The sequence below is a fragment of the Mirounga angustirostris genome, unplaced genomic scaffold, assembly GCF_029215605.1.
Source record: "Mirounga angustirostris isolate CCGP_5_RB_7025 unplaced genomic scaffold, mMirAng1.0.hap1 SCAF_5, whole genome shotgun sequence".
NCBI classification, from domain to species: Eukaryota; Metazoa; Chordata; class Mammalia; order Carnivora; family Phocidae; genus Mirounga; species Mirounga angustirostris.
This window is the reverse complement of record NW_026991713.1, coordinates 178,545,321-178,562,271: the sequence shown is the minus strand read 5'-3', so window position 1 is coordinate 178,562,271 and position 16,951 is coordinate 178,545,321. Positions and strand designations below refer to the sequence as shown.

General features: G+C 59.5%; 1 protein-coding gene across 1 annotated transcript in view; it reads left to right on the top strand.

The window, feature by feature from the left end:
• The window catches only part of LOC123844921 (kinesin-like protein KIF19), a 15,455-nt gene extending 482 nt beyond the window's left edge, over window positions 1-14,973 (top strand). Inside the window, 8 exon segments of the mRNA XM_064593402.1 lie at window positions 151-2,893; window positions 3,022-3,147; window positions 3,804-3,989; window positions 6,588-6,657; window positions 6,660-6,739; window positions 7,310-7,432; window positions 9,277-9,427; window positions 14,844-14,973. Of these exon segments, the coding sequence (XP_064449472.1) occupies window positions 2,777-2,893; window positions 3,022-3,147; window positions 3,804-3,989; window positions 6,588-6,657; window positions 6,660-6,739; window positions 7,310-7,432; window positions 9,277-9,426 (852 nt within the window). The 5' untranslated portion in view covers window positions 151-2,776 and the 3' untranslated portion in view covers window position 9,427; window positions 14,844-14,973.
• The last annotated feature ends 1,978 nt before the right edge of the window (window positions 14,974-16,951 follow it).

Genomic DNA, 16,951 nt, shown 5'->3' with positions numbered 1-16,951 from the left:
AGAGGCCGGCTGCCCTCCTGGGACACAGACCAAGCCCCCCACCCCCAGTGTCCTCGAGCAAGGGCCAGGCCTGGCGTCCTTCAGGGTGCATGAGTCCGCCCTGATTCTGGGAGCAGCCCCTCCTCTGACACCTCCCTCCCGCTGCCCTAGATGGTGGTGCTCATGGACCCTGGCGAGGACCCCGAGGACACGCTGCGCGCACACCGGTCGCGGGAGAAGACCTTCATCTTCAACACTGTTTTCGACCAGCATGCGTCACAGGTACCCCGCGCCCCACGCCCCCTGCGTCCTCCCACGGGGCTTCACCAGACCCTGGAGCCCCCCTGGGAGGGCTTGGTGGCCAGGTGGTCCCGTCCATGACTTGTCACAGGAGTGTCCCTGCTGAACAACGAGGTTGGCACGTGCGCCGTCCCAGGGGCAGGTAGCGGGAGGCCCCGGGGTTCACACGCGTTCTCATTTGTCCGTCCGTCCAGACAACAAGGCGGGGTCCCCTCTGCCATGTGGCTGGAGCATGCTATGCTCCCTGCCCACAGGGGCCCCCCTGGGGCAGCAGCAGGGGACGAGGGGCCCAGGCGCAGGCTTCAGCCGGCCCCTTCCTCAGACGTTTGGGCCCAGCGTCAGGTCGCACGCACCAGACCCCCGCCTGGGAGAGCCCAGGGGGCCCGGCAGAGCAGGATTTGAACTCGGGCTTCTGGAGACGGGCTGTCGCACGGCCAAGGTATGGTGTCTGGGGGATGTTTGGCCCCGAGACCAGTCCAGCCCTGCCCGCCCTGCCCCTGCAGCTGCCCGCTGGGCCCCGGCACGGCTTGTCTCGGACACACCGGCCCTCCCTCGGGACGCGGCCGTAGCTAGAAAGAGGACGGATTTGCTCCGCGTGGCCGGCCGGCTGCTTTCTGAGCAGACTCGCGGCTTTCGCCCCTGAGATCTTCCTGGGGCTGCAAGTAGGAGGGGGCTGGCCATCAGCATCTGTTGAGCAGTGGCTGCCTGCTGTCCTGGCGCACATGGTCTTGCCAGCCCCTCAGCAGCCCTCTGCAACGTCCTGTGATGTGGTCCCCATTTTACAGACGGGGAAACCGAGGCTCCTCGCCTGAGGTCACACAGCTAGGGGGTTGCAGGCCAGCTCTCAGCCGCTGACGGTGTAAGTCCACAGCTCAGGAGAGCAGTCCCCGTGCTCAGGTCTGCCTCTAGCCGCCATGAGCCGCGTCGCTGGCCGGGGCTACTGGGACAATTTGGGGACGCCAGGAGCAGGGTCCAGATGGGCGCCCAGGAAGGGCAGCAGAGATGGGACTGTCGTTTCTGTCTGGGCCAGCCACGTCCACGCACCTGGAGGTGTCCTTTCTTGAATACCCCTGTGGGCAGGGAGCTTACTACCACACCTGTTGCTAGGCGTTGCTGCCTTATGTGGGATTCTGCAGGACTGAGGTGCTCAGGCGTCAGTCCTGGTTTTGTCCCAGGAGGAGGAGTCCTGATGCTCTTCCCAGACTTGCAAGTCCTGGGCTGCCTTCCGGTCCCAGGCACCTGTCGGGCTTCTCTCAGCTCCTGAGAAGCCCCATCGCGTCCAGCACCAGACCCGTGTCAGGCCTCGTGGCGGGAGCTGTCCTGCGCTCTCGTGTGATCCTCCCTGACGGCTGTGCTCTGGGGGCCCGGCCCCCTCTCAGCCCCTGGGGCGGCAGAGCGGCAGGACGGAGACTGCAGCCCACGCCCTGTCTAGACTGGCCCCCGCCTGAGGGTCCCGGCACACGCGTGTCCGACTCTGGCCAGGCCGCGCATCCCGCTGTCTGTCCTTCCATCCGTCCACAGGAAGACGTGTATCATGCCACCCCCCCAGCACCTGCTGGAAGGTGTCATTTCTGGATACAACGCGACGGTGTTTGCCTATGGCCCCTCAGGTACCGCCGAGGGCAGGGGCCTGGGAGGGCGCGGGGCTGGTGGCAGGGGCGCTCTCCCTCCCGGACAAAGCACCTGCGGTGCACCAGCATGTGCTGGTCTCCCTGCGCCCATTGGCTCCTTCCAGCCTCGTCGAGGCCCCACGGGCAGGTAGAGCGCCCCCTTGCCGCACGCAGGGAAGCTGAGCCTCGGGGGGCTCACACGGCTGGTAGGAGTGCATGTGGGGTCCAGCCGCGCCTGCACCTTGCTGCCCGCGAGGACCCACAGATTTCTCCATGAGGACGAGCAGTTGGGCTCAACACGGTCCACAAAGCTGAGCCACCTCTCGAGTCCTGAAAACTAGGATCACAGAGGGACGGGGCAGTTGGGGAAACGGAGGCTGGGAAGCGCCTGGTCCAGAGTCACAGCCTTTGGATGTCATCGGTTCGGTCAGTAGCCGTTAGGGAGCACCCGCTGTGTGCCAGGCTCTGGCGGAGGAGGGGCCGTCTGATCTTTCGGGAGCAGGGGCGGGGGCAGCGGTGTCCCTGTGACAGGCGTGAGTCCGGCAACTGTAGGAACGGCTTCCGCATCTTCCCTAGAGCTGGGGGAGGAGCACGCACCCGGTGGTCGCCCCTCATCCCGGCCCGTTTGGCCCACATCTGCGCTTCGGTCCCGTGTCTCCCGCGTCTGCGGTTTCTTCTGCAGGGGAGCCACTGGACTCTTGTGGGCTTCCCCCTGGTTTCCAAAACTGAAAACAAGCGCGTCTGAGTGTTCGGGACCGTTTGCCCAAGGTGGCGGAGGTCTGAACCATCTCGTGGTGGCGCGTGTCCAGGCGGGGTCAGAGCCTGCCTCAGGAGTCCCTGCCCTGGCGGCTGTCCTCCTGCCCACAGGCGCAGGGAAGACCCACACCATGCTGGGCACGGACGCCGAGCCCGGCATCTACCTGCAGACCCTCACCAACCTCTTCCGGGCCATCGAGGACAGCCGCGACAACGCGGACTGCAGTGTGTCCATGTCTTACCTGGAGGTGAGCCTGCCCACCAGCCTCGGGGAGACCTTGGCCCTCGGGGCGTCGGAGCCTTCTTGGGAGACCTACACCCTGTGCTGCCTTTGCCCCGAGGCTGCTGCCTGTCCCGCTTGTGTCTCTCCTCCCAGATTTATAACAAAGTGATCCGGGATCTCCTGAACCCATCCTCGGGGTTCCTGGACCTGAGGGAGGATTCTCGGGGCAACATCCAGATCGCAGGCATCATGGAGGTCTCCACCTCAAACGCCCAGGAGGTGAGGGGCATGGGGGCCCACGGAGGGAAGGGGGCCTGGGCCTCGGCAGCCACGCTCGCCAGAGCTCACGGAGCAGAGCTGGACACATGGCCCCGCGCTGTTTCCCGGCTAACGGGGTGCCGGACGGTGCACTCAGGGCAGACATCGCCGATAGATCACCGTTCTTCCCCCTGCTCCTGAGCCCCTTCCCACGCGGCGCCCCAGCCAGTCCCAGCCCGTCTGAAATCCCCCACATGCTCTGCGGTCCCAGCACCGCCTGGCACACGGCAGGTGCCCCGTCGAGGCTCATTGGCGTGGCTCCCGCCCGGCGGCTTACACACAAATGGGTTGCAGCCCACCTGCCAACCCCAGCGAGCCCATACAGGGTTCTGCGCTGGAAGGTTCTGGGACCGGCTCTCTGGGGAAGACGTGGGTGATCCAGTGGCCGAGTCTGCCCTGGCAGAGGAGGGGGAGGGCAGCACAAGTGTCTGGATTGGTTGGCTCCATCACTTAGTCGCTCCGTGCCGCAAACCAGAAATGGCTTGCGCTGGACGAAGTTCTGTTGCGAAGAGCTGCCCAAGAGGGCTCAGGGTCCAGCGCTCCCCCCCGGCCCCGTGTGGATCTGGAGGGCGCGTGTGGCTACCCACCCAACTCGCCTGTGTCCTCGGATCGTGCAGCTCCTCACCAAGGGCAGTCGGCAGCGCACGCAGGAGCCCACGGCCGCCAACAGGACATCCTCCCGCGCCCACGCCGTGCTGCAGGTCACCATTCGGCGGCGGAACCGCGGCGCAGACGCGCTGGAGGGAGTGCGTGTCGGGAGGCTCTTCCTGGTGGACCTGGCCGGCTCGGAGCGGGCGTCGCAGGTTCGCTGGCGTCCCCCCCGCCCCCTCTCACGCCCCCACAGCTACTCACCCTGCCCCTCCTCGTCCAACAGCCTCTGTGGCTCCCAGGGCAGCGCCGAGCCGCCTACGGAGTGAGTGGTCCCGAGTGTCGAGAGGCAAAGCCCACAGAGCCGGTATTTACAGATTCACGACTGCCACGTGGCAGGCTCTCCTGACCATGATCGGTGCCCAGACCCACCCCCAGGGAGTGCCGAGCCTCTGCGTGAGCCGATAATCACGGCACAGGGAGGCCTGTGCTTGGAGATTCCAGGTCCGCACAGAGGCTGGGGGGGGCCCGGAGGGGGGCCCGGTGGTGGCGTGCGGTCTCAGGGCCGAGCCTGAGAGGGTCATCAGGAGTTTGGTGGGGTGCGAGGAAGGGCATGTCAGATGGAGGGAACTGCGTGTGCAAAGCATGGCTGTTGGGAGGATGGCGCCCAGTGTATTCCAGCCCCGACAGTCCTTCCGAGGGTCCCACCTGCCTGCCCCCGAGCTCTTGGCTCGCCTGTGCTTGGAGGCACCTGTCGCTGGGAGCCGGGCTGTGCTTTACCTTGTGCTGCCGCAGTGGCCTGAGCGTTCCTTGAGGGCAGGACCCGGCCCAGGGCCGGGCACAGAGCGGTGCTGGACAGAGGCGTGTCCACACAGTAATGTTATCACCAAACCTTAGCAGGTGTAATCCCCCTAATCCCCCAGCACAGGATAAGGTGGGCAGCGGATGCGGGGCGGGACCCAGGCGGTGCCGCGACTTGGCCGTGCACGACGCGTTCGGTGCTGCATCCAGGCTTTGGACCTGGGCATCTTGCCCAGATCCCTGCGGTCCGCTGCTGTGATAGTTGTCCCCTGGTTTGCGCCAGATGCTCTGCGTCTTTGGGGTTTGACCACTGAGTCGTCTCATCCGTTCGCTGCCCTGCCCTCGGCGCTCCGGGAGTCGAAGTGAGCAGGGCCAGGGCAGCGGCCGGGGGCAGACTGGTCTGAAATGCCGTGTGTCCATAGACAAGTTGAGGCACGGTAGGGCCAGCAGACCCGGAGATGACCGCCGTTGGAAAGATAGTGCTACTCACAGTTTTCCAAGAAGAGGGGCCTCGGGATTTCACGCAGGGAAGCACCAGGGCCGGTCAGGAGGCAGAGGGAGGCCGCGCTGTGGGCGAGAACCCTCTGGTGGTTTCCCCGGGAAGGAACGGGCGAGGCAGGGTGAGCAGGCTCAGGTCCAGCTAGTTTGAGCAATTCCAGGGGCCTGGGGCATAATGGCTGTTTGTCTGGTCCCTGGCCCTGGGGTATTAGGGCAGGGGCCTGGCGTCAGGTGGCGGGGGTGTGGGCTCTGGGCTGGCGGTCTGCATTTGAAAGGCTTGTTCTGTATCTCCGGGAATTGGTAATGCTGGGAGGGCAGTCCCTCCAGGGTCAGCAAGGACTCCAGATGTCAAACATCAGAGCACGGAGAATAAAGGACATGGCTGACCCACGGACAGATGTGGGTGCAGACACGTTCATGCAGGGAGAGCCCCGTGTGACAGAGGTCTGGGACTCTGGCCTGTTCTAGCTGAGCCCGGCTGCGTCCACAGGACAAGATGGAGAGGGTTGCAGGGAAGGGGTCCAGGGTCTGGGTCCTTGCTCTCGCTCTGCTCTGACTTGCTGTGTGCCTTTGGGTAAGCCACTGCCCCTCTCTGGGCCTTGGTTTTGGTTTAGTTGTCTATTCAAGTGGCCTACGTGAGCGACTTTTACAATCTGCTTGGCTCTCACGAGCTGTCATTTCTTCATAGAAAATCACTCGTAAAAGACTTTGTTCTAGGGCACGAGGTCTCTGAGAAGGCCTTGAGCTCTGTGACCCAGACACCAGCAGCTGCGGTCCTGCCCTGCACCGGCTCCCACATAATGACCATAGTAGCTGGCGTTTACTGCTTGCCTCTGTGGGCCCAGGCCTGAGCAGGCCTGTTGCACATGTTGCGCACTAAATCCTCACCGTAACCCCATGAAGTCGGGAGATTGCCCATTTTGGCAAATGAGGAAGGTGGGACAGACTGGGAGATCTGTCAGAGAGTCGCAAACCATGCTCCAGGTTGTCTCCAAAACCCATGCCCTTAAAGAGAAAAAGAAATTTTTTTTTTGTTTTTTGATTTCCAATGTATTAGAAACACAGCACAGAAAATGTGGAAAATACGGGCAAGGGGAAGAAAGTTAGAGTCCCTGCCGTGCTTGCACTCAGAGGTGTTCATCCCGAGGGCATTTTGGCTCCTTCGTGCGGACCCCGCTGAGGCCTGGGCTCCGGGGACGCTTGGCCTCCATGGAGCCTGGGATCCAGTGGGGAGCGGGAGGGAAGACGGATGCGGCAGAGAGCAAGGCAGCTGCCGGGGAAGTCAAGCGGTGGAGGAAATAGGCTGGGGGACCGGCTGCCATGGTCCCCGCTTCAGAGAGTGAGGTCGGGGTGCCCCTGCACGTGGTCACTGTCAGCGCGCAGATCGGCCGTGTCCCCTCCACACAGAGTCCTGTGTCCTCGGGGCCCCAGCTGGTGCGGTGCGAGCGGTCTGAGCTGCTCGGGCCCGGGTGGGATGGGTCAGTGCACCGCCCAACGTCTCCTCTCCCGCCCAGACCCAGAACCGCGGCAAGAGGAGGAAGGAGGGCGCCCATATCAGCCGCTCCCTGCTGGCTCTGGGCAACTGCTCAACGTGCTCAGCGAGAAAAGTGGCCGCCGGGCACAGTACGTGAACTTCCGGGACAGCAAGCTCATGCGCCTGCTGAAGGTACAGTTGCCCGCCCGTGCGGGGCCTCCCTGCCAGGGGGACGCCCAGACCTGGGTCTCAGGGCCCCTCCAGGAACCCCTGGAGGCACGAGAACCCTGTAGAAACCAAGGCTGGTCACTGCCTGACTCCTGCTCCATCCCTCTGAGTAGGGGCCAGCCTGGGCTTGCATGTTCCCAGCCACAGGGAGCTCACTACCTTACTGAGGCCTCCTGTCCCATCTTGGATGGTCAGTGAGACAGTCCCCTCTGTTCTGAGCTGGACACTGTTCCCTCTATTCCGTAGCAAGGGTGTAGGTGAACAGACAGGCAAAGCAATACGTAAACGTTCCCGTGGATTCGGCTTCGCAGTCTACTCTGTTCTCATCAGAGCAGAAGTCTGACGGGGTGGGCCGGGAACAGATCTCACTTCGTCCTAGCGTCCCCTCCCTGAGCACCAAACCCTTGGTCCTGGCATCACCTGCCTTTCTCCGGGTTTGGAGCAGGAACCGCAGAGGGCTGGTCCAGAGGGGCCTGGGACGGGAGGTGGGGGCCCCGTTCCCCTTACCCCCACCTTGGACCTTCCGCTGAGCAGGACGCCCTAGGAGGGAACAGCTGCACAGTGATGATCGCGCACATCAGCCCAGCCAGCACGCCCTTCGAGGAGTCCCGGACCACCCTGCTGTACGCCTACAGGGCAAAGAACATCAAGACGCGGGTGAGGCCCCCACTTGCTAAGTTCTCACTCGCGCTCCCTCTGGAGCCTCTAGGGGAGGGTCCCTTCCACCTGGGGCTCCTGGCCATGCTGGGCGTGTGGTGCTTGACCTCTCTGTTTCTCCCTTCTCTTCTCTGATGGGGACACTGGCCTTGGGTTTCAGGCCCCCCGAATCCAGGAGGGTCTCATCTCAAGATCCCTAATTACGTCTGGGTTTGGGGTGTTTACGACATGGACTTAACCGACCTCCAGGCGCACTGTGAGCACTAGATGTCTTGATTTAATTCTTTACCTCCTTCTCCCCGGGAAGTGGGACCTGTCATCAACCCGTTCTGCAGCCTGGGCAGCTGAAGCGCGGAGAGAGAGAAAGCCACTTCTCCAGCCTTCCAGAGCCCGAGCAGAGCTGGGCATTGTGGCGCAGAGCGCCTCGATCTGGAGGCTGCACTGCTGTGCTCGGTGCAGAGGACTCGCGTCACAAGGCTGGACGCAGGCTCAGGGACACATTCTAGTGGTCAGCGAGTGGAGGTGTGATCCTCGCCAACAAACCTGGGATGAGCCCTTCCTGCCGCGGGCTCTGAGCGAGGCGCCAGGACAGCCTCTCTCTTAGCCGAACCTCGAGCTTCGCTGCGGGGCGAGGCAGATGACAAACACGACCCCCCACAGATGAGTACGTCCCTTCCAACTGTGGTCCGTGCTGTAAACGGGAGCCACGGGGTGCTGCAAAGAAGAGTGGCTGAGAACATGGAGTTGAGAGGCTCGGTCAAGGACGCAGGGCCCCGAGTGAGGGAGGGCAGGGTGTGCAGACGCGGGGTGGTCGAGCGCCTCTGTTCAGCCTGAGACCAGCACTTGCACCCTCCAAACCCACCAGAGAGAAACTCGGACCCATGTGCTCTACTCGAAAGCCCCAAAGTGCCCATGGAAGGGGACAGGGCGTGCAAACTGGTACGTCCCTCCCGTGGACCACTGTGCAGCTTCAGAGAGAATGGGGTAGACCCGTCTGTGCGGACAGACGGCCTCCCGGCCACAGCGCTGGATGAGGAAAGCAAGTTAGAGAAGAATAGCTCTGGGGGGCGCCTGGTGTCCCAGTAGGTGGAGCGTGCGACTCTCAATCTCAGGGTCATGGGTCCAAGCCGCACGTTGGGCTGGAGCCTCCTTTAAAACAACAACAACAACAACAACAAAAAACACAACAACGTGAAAAAGAAAATAACAGCCCTGGTCTGATAAGATTTCCATAAAAAACCAAAGCCAAGCCTACACCAAGAAACTCCCCGTGTGTGTCTCTGCAGATACGTATATACACACAAAACCGCACAGAGGACGGTCCAGAGGGCACAGATGAAAGTGATCGCAGTGCTTACCCAAGGGGAGGGGTTTTAAAAAACTCTTGACGGATCATTTGAAATTTCTCGACTGTGGCAAAATACACATGACATAAAATTTGCCACTTTAACCATTTCTAAGCGTCCAGTTCAGGGGCACCATCCCCCCCCATCCAGCTCCAGAACATTCCATCCCGTACACAGAGACCCTGTCCCCGTGATGCACGGACCCACCCCCCCACTCCCCCAGCCCCGGCCCCACCATCTACTCTCTGTGTCGGTGAGTCTGGCGACTCTGGGATCTCGTGTGAGTGGGGTCCCCGTGCATGTCCTTCTGTGTCTGGCTCGTGTCCTTGGGGCTCGTCCCTGTGGGGGCAGGGGTCCGGTTCCCTTTGTCTTTAAGGCTAAGTTGTATCGATCTGAGTTTTCCTAACAAAATGTGCCAGAGTCCTTGTAGCATGAATACCCCTCGTGGCGGGGCAGTTCCCGCTTGCTCTGACCTTGGCCGTGGGTCCCACCCACCAGGTGAAGCGCAATCTCCTGAACGTGTCCTACCACATCGTGCAGTATACAGACGTCATTTCTGACCTGCGCAGGGAGATCGAGCGCCTCCAATCCAAAATTGAGACGCAGGAGGTGGAGAAGAGAGGTGAACCCGGCATCCGGGATGTGTGAGGTAGAGCCGAGCTGCTGGGGCCCCTGTCGTTTTGCCGTCCCCTGCCTGGGACTCATGGCTGTGGCCGTGGGCTTCAGTCCCAGCCCACCATGCGCTGCCTTCCATCTCCTGGCCCGCAGCATGCAGGGCAAGCGGCCGCCTTCCCTGTCTTCTCCTGAGCTCTTCCTTCCTACCTTTCCTCTCCTCTCACCTCCCCACTTTTTTGTTTCTTCCTTCCTCCCAGATCCGTTTTTCTTTAAAAACATAATCTTCCATTCCGGAATAATTTTAGATTTACAAAAAAAAGTTGCAGGTAGTACAGAGAGTTCTTCACTTCCTCTAATGTCAGCATCTAAATTTGTATTTATTTACTGAGGCAAAGCTCACACAACTTAAAATTCACCATCTTCACATGCACAGTTCCACGGCATTCGAGGCTCATCCACAGTGCCGTGTGGCCACCACCTCCATCTGGTCCCGGAGCATTCCTGCCTCCCCAGAGCAGACCCCATGCCCATCACACAGTTTCTCTCCATTCCCTGCTTCTTCCCAAACCAGCCTTCGGTAGGCCTACCTTAGGGGTGAGCATATCATAGCTCTTCCAAAAATTATAAAACTAATCAGTAAGTTAAAAAGGTACCCTTAAAAATGCCGGTAAGAAAGTCAGGTATACGTATGTGTGTATATATACAGACATACCTATATACATATGTGTTCTTTTAGCTGATTAAGATACGCTTTGCCATAATAAATAAAGGACTTTTGAAAACCAATAAGAAAGAACCAGCAGTCCAGAACTGAGTGAGGAAATGAATAGGTGATACAGAGAATTCCTAGTGGCCAATAAACACAGGGAAAGTTTTTTTTTTTTTTAAGATTTTATTTATTTATTTGACACAGAGAGAGATAGCAAGAGCAGGAACAGAAGCAGGGGGAGTGGGAGAGGGAGAAGCAGGCTTCCCGCCGAGCAGGGAGCCCGATGTGGGACTCGATCCCAGGACCCTGGGATCATGACCTGAGCCGAAGGCAGACACTCAACGACTGAGCCACCCAGATGCCCACAGGGAAAGATTCTTAATTGCGTCAGGAAACAGACACACATTGAAACAATTTTCATTTATCGGGTTGGCTAAAGCCACAACGTCAGGTCCTAGTAAACGGATGCTATAATGCAGGATGAAGATGGCAGCAGGAACCCTCCTCCTGGACGTGTGAATTACCCTGTGTCTTTGGGAGGCCAGCTTAGTGGCAAATGTTCACACTTACAGTGTGTGTGCTCCCTGCCCGGGCCCTCTCAGCCCTCCAGATCTGCGACGAGGCACATGCCCTCCTGTGCCCAGGAGGCTCTGGGACCGTAGTGTGCCCCCCAAGGGGGTCCGGATGAGCAAACTGGTGCGTTAGGGAGGGGAGGGCAGGGCAGGCCCGTCTGTGCAGCCCAACCCCGTGCAGGCATGCGGCATCATCTGTTTTTTGTTACGGGAATTTCCAATACTGGTGGAGGAGAAAGGCCAGAATGGCAGCCCCCGACCAGAGCCGCCACTCCTTGCCAGGCTCACTCGCTCTGTCCTCCCACGCGTCCCCCATCCCATCATCTCGAAGGGTTAGGGTTGGTAGGTGTGCATGTTTCTAGCAAGCCCATTGGTGTCATCGGGCCACACCTCAAATGTGGTCTCTTCTATTAAGCGGGCATCCCCTCTTCCTTTTTGTGGTTTTCCTTTTGATTCTTGCTGAAGAAACTGAGTCATTTGTCCCGTGGATTTGCCGACAGCTCTGTGCTCTGAGTTCCTATAAATCAGTAGTTGTATCTAAATGTTGGGAAGAGGGGGCGTTCCCTGAGGCCACTGCTGTCATTTTGATGTGAGCCTGTCTGGACTGTGTTCTGTGCAGCGTCCCCAGAGAGGGACACGTGGTTTGTGCGCATGTGCGCGTGGGGCAGGGGATCGGCTTCGGGCTGTTAGGTAAGTGACACCAGCCTGTGGCCGTTGCTCTGTTCCTTGTTTTCCTCACCCAGCGGTGAGTCCTGGGGGCCGTCCACCTGCGCAGTGGGTCTGCCCCATTCTTTCTAACAGCCGTGGAGCATTCCACTAGAGTCTGAGTATCTCATCCTCCTTGATGGGTCTTTTGGGGGCTTTCTAGCTACTCAGCCTCCTTGGGCACGTGGGTGCCCATTTGTCTTAGGTGATTTGGAGGGCTCAGGGTTCTGTTGGAGCAAGAAGGTGAAGGAAGTGTTCCATGAAGAGGGGCTGTTGTTGATGGCAGACTGAGTCCCACGGGGCCAGTGGAGGGCTGGGAGGCCGGTGGGGGTAGAAGATGGGTTGTTGTAGAGAATTTGCAAAGCTAGGTGGTGACCAGGACGCTTCGGCTTCTTTGGGGCCGGGGTTGAATAGGGATGCATGCCATAAGGGCCTTCACTCTGATGGCCTCTTAATTATTGGGGCTGGTCCTAGGTGGTCTGTACTGGGGAGGCGGGCAACATCGTAAGGGGGTGGTGGTCTCATGGTGAGCCCTGAGGGTGTGATGGGCTTCCCTTGCGTCCTGTGGCAGTGGGACACTGTGTGCATGCCTCTGCCAGGAGCATTATGAGAATTTCCAGGGTACCGACTACTCCCCCAAAATCTTGTTGTAATGACTACAAGGGTCCAGTCTCTGGACGCATTGCTCATTTTGCCCATCTCAGATCACTTGGCATTTAAGGAAAAGGTGCCCCTTGATCCCCGCCCTCCAGGTCAGGGGAATAGACCATGTGTGGCCAGAGTGGAGCTACCAATGGGGCAGTCAGGGAATACCATCAATTAATCGTGGACAACTATTAGGTAGGGACTTACATGGGAAACAAAAAGACAAAACTAGTTTGTTCTGTGGAACTTACATTCTAGCAGGAAAGAGGTGTCAAATGTGTCACAAAACATTTATCAATTATCGATATGCAGAGGACTGTGAAGGAGAAGGCAGGATGTTATCAGAACAAGTGGCAAGTGGACCCAGCTTGAGAATCTGGGAGGGTTTCCATGAGGAAGTGAGGTCTGAGCTCAGATGGCTAGCAGTCACACCCCTCCTTGGATCCCTGAGACTCAAATCCAGGTAATCTGACCCCAAACCAGGCAAAGAGACCATCTAAACCATCCATCCAATTATCTACCTATCCACCCACCTATCCATCTATCCATCTCTCCATCCATATCTCCACATCCATCTCCTCATCCATCCATTATTCATGCATCTATTCATCTGTCCATCCATCCATCCATCATTCACCCACCGATTCATCCATCCATCATCTACTGATCCATCCATCCATTATTCACCTACCGATTCACCCATCCATCCCATCATCTACCCATCCATCCATCCATCCATCCATCCATTATTCACCTACCCATTCATCCATCCATCCATCCATCCATCCATCCATCCATTATTCACCTACCCATTCATCCATCCATCCATCCTCTACCCATCCATCCATCCATCCATCCATTATTCACCTACCCATTCATCCATCCATCCATCCTCTACCCATCCATCCATCCATCCATCCATTATTCACCTACCCATTCATCCATCCATCCATCATCTACCCATCCATCCATCCATCCATTATTCACCCACCCATTCATCCATCCATCCATCCATCATCTACCCATCCATCCATCCATCCATCCATTATTCACCCACCCATTCATCCATCCATCCATCATCTACCCATCCATCCATCCATCCATCATTCACCCACCCATTCATCCATCATCTATCCATCCATTATTTATTTATTTATTTGAGAGAGAGCAAGAGAGCAGGAGCAGGGGAGCAGAGGGAGAGGGAGAAGCAGTCTCCCTGAGCAGGGAGCCCGACGCAGGGCTTGATCCCAGGACTCTGGGATCATGACCTGAGCTGAAGGCAGACGCTTAACCGCTGAGCCACCCAGGCACCCCTATCCATCCATTATTTACCCATCCATTGTCCATCCATCCATCCTTCACCCATCTATCCATCCATCCATCCATCCAAACATGTGTATGGAGTTCCTCCTTGGTGCAGACCCTGTGTTGGTGGGCAAACATGGAGTTCAACCCTGGCTTAGGTAGCACTGCTCCTGGGGCAGCTGGCTCTCTTCCTGCCCCCAGTCATGACTCCCCCCTACAATGGAGAGGAGGATAGCCGCCTGCAGATGAACAAGATATGGGCGCAGCTCATCGGGGCCTTCAAGGAGCAGTTGGAGATGCGGCGCAGCCTGGTGGAGCTGGAGAACACCAATATAGAGCTGCACGTTGACACATCACGCCACCTGCTGACCATTGCAGAGTGAATGTGCCCGCTTACCATCCCCATGGGGCAAGGAGGCCAGCCAGAACACGAGGAGTTCCTCTTGTGCGCTCATCCAGCTTCTCTCTACAGCCTGCAGGTTGCCAAGGGGGAACTTCAGTGAAGGGCACCCTCTCTTCCCGGGCAGGACTCCTGGCCCAATCCCTCCCTGCTCTCCTGCCCCTGTAGCTAAGCTGGGCCGGGTGGGGAAGGCTTCCAGGTCCCTGCGATCTCTCTGTCCCACGCTGGAGTCCAGAGCCAGCCCTGGCAGGTTAGGATCAACCCCATTTCACAGAAGAGGACGTTGAGGCTCAGAGGGGATGTGGGTTTGCACACCCACCAGGCCAGGACTCTTCTGCCGTTCCACACGTTCTCGCTATTTGTACCTACTGTGAATAGACTGACCACATATGGAGGGACTGATTGTGCTGTTTGTCATCTGGAGTGGGACGCGTTTGAAGGGGGAAGGGGTGCTATTTACAGTCACACGGGGAGCAGGTGTGCCCAGTCCTGCCCTGCACAAAATGGGACGCCTGGCTTCCCCTGCTTGCGGTAACAACGCTGAGCGCTTTCTTGTCCTGTCCTCCCCACGTTTCTCCTCCTCCTGCTGTGCTTCCTCCTTTCTGTTTATTTTCTGAGTTATACAAACAGCGTGATATCTGCACTGGGGGAATTCTTACACCAGGAAATGTCCTCCCTCCATGCGTTGCGCCCAGCCCTGCTGCTGCTGTTCTGTCCTCCCTTCCTGCCGTTCTTCCCCCATGGTGCCCATTGTGCCCCTCTGAGGTTTTGCCCTGAGCGGGGTCATCACGTCCATCCTCAGAGCCCCGCTGTACTCTTGCCCTCCTACGGCCGAGGGCGCTGGGCTCAGTGGGGGCGCGTTTGCATACAGGTGGCCCGAGGTCCCCGGGCAGAGCTGGGCTTGGAGGCAGGGGAATCCTGTGCTTAAATCGTCCGGCAATCCTACTTGATGGTCACTGCCTCTTTATTTCCTTCCAGTTTTTGTTCATGCCTTTTCGTGTTTTACAAGTGTAGAAGAGACGAGGCTGCAGACCCGATTCTGCCCAGGCCTGCGGGTAGACCAGCCTGGGCGTGGCTTGCACCCTGACCCCGGACCCCTCTGTTGCTGTTGCAGCTGGGAGCGGGAGGAGACCCACCAGCACACGCACAGTGACGGGACGCCAGAGAGGGACGAGGAGCCGGCAGAGGCCGACGCGGATGGGGACGAGGGCGAGTCCGCGGAGCCGCTCGAGGTGGCTCTGGCCAGAGAGGACGTCAACATGCTTCTGGCCGAGCAGCGGAAAACCGCGGCCCTCAAGGGGGGGGAGGGGTCTGCAAATGCAGGTCACAACAGGCGTGTGACCACAGCGCCGTACTGCAGACAGGGGGTGGCTCAGGGAGGTGTTCCGCGTCCCTGGGGGCAGGAGGAGCCGAGCCGGGACGGGACCTGGGCCGACCGCAGAGTCCATGCCCTTCCCGCTAGTGACGGCCACAGGGGGCCGCAGGGGGCGGCGGGGGTCAGTGCGCAGCAGGGGCGGCCCTGGCTGGAGAGCCCGGGGTCCGCACAGTGGTTCCCGTGCACAGGTGTCTGTTCAGGCTCGTGGAGGAGGCATCTGATGAGGTCACGCTGCTGGCGGCAGGTGGCACTTACTTCGCTTAAAAACCACGTAGCCAAGCTGAGAACTCCTTACATTGTCGCATCTCCCCGAGCAGTTTGGAGATGATGCGATCTCACTTCGAAAGTCCGCCAACATTTAAAAATAAGAAAAATGCCTTTTGCTTAAACCAGGAATGTGCATCAGCAGAGAGCATGACTTCAAGAGTCAAATACAGGCATTGAGATGCAGCGTAGCATGAAGACAGGAGTCCATTAATTAGTTAATTAATTTGTGAAGCAAAAACAAATCCATGTTTCAAGTGTCCCCCCGTGTGCCAGGCCTGGGGACGTAAAGATGAAAAAGACCGTCTCCGTGACTTACGCTGTCGGTGTGCCGGGCTCTTCCCATCATCACGGACAGCGTAGTGTTGCGGTAACAGACGTGGGCAGGCGGCTGGGGGCTGGTGGAGCGGCTGCGGACTCAGCCGGGGGCCAGGGAGGACCTCGGGCGGAGGGGCGGAGGGGCGGAGGGCCGTGCTGGGGAGCTGAGCCAACTCCTCCCGAAGCCGCCCCCTCCCGGTCTCAGAAGAGGAAGTGAAAGGCTGGAGCACGCGGTCCTGGGCCGCACCGGGGGTGTCATCCCACCTGTGCCTGGGACCGGGGTCCGGGGGATGGGCACGCACGGCAGCTTCGGCTACAGCACTGGCTTCCCACCGTGGACACAGCAGTGAGGGCTGAGTCCTGGCGTGTGTTCTAAAGTGTCGTGTGTTCATAGACAGTCTGAGGCACAGTAGGGCCGACAGACCAGGAGATGACCGCCGCTGAAAATCTAGTCCTACTCACAATTCCAGGAGGAGGGTGCGCGGGGTGCCACATGGGGCTGCAGGGGACGCACAGGGCCGGTCCGGAGGCAGAGGGAGGCCGCACGGGGTGAGAGCCTTCTCGTGGTTTCCCCGGGAAGGAGGGGCGAGGCGGGGTGAGCAGGCTCAGGCCCGGCTAGTTTGAGTAATTCCAGGGGGCTCTGGGGCTGAGGGGCTGTCCTGGGTGTCTGCTCCCTGGGGGATTAGGGCAGCGGGGACAGTGGCCCAGAGCGTGAGAGCCTCATTTAGGAGGGGGTTGGGGTGCAGGCTCTGGGTTGGTTGGTCTGCTTTTGAGACGTGTGCTCCTGGGCGGGTGGTTTAGGATCCTCAGGAGCGAGCTCACCTTGGGAGGGGCAGTCCCTCCAGGGTCGGCGAGGCCCCAGGTGTGAGAGCATCAGAACGCAGACGATAAAGGGCGTGGTTAGCGCAGGGCTATGGCCACACGTTTTCGTGAGGCTTGGGTGCAAGGCCGAGCCCCGCGGCACGCGCCGGCTGGGAGCACGGACCGCAGGCGCCCGCCCGAGCGCCCCGTGCCCCGCAGGCCGGGCTGGAGCAGCGGCTGGCTAATGCCAAGAGGAAGGCGCTGCAGCTGGAGAAGCTGCTGCCCACGCAGGTCATCAGCGAGGACCAGCGGGAGGTTCTGCGGCTGCTGTGCTGGGCCCACGAGCTAGAGCTGCAGAACACCGAGCTGCAGGCCGGCAAACTCCGCCGGAGGCACCTGCTCTGTCAGAAGGACTTCGTGATCCAGCGTCACCACCAGCACTGGTGGCTTTGCGAGCAGCTCAT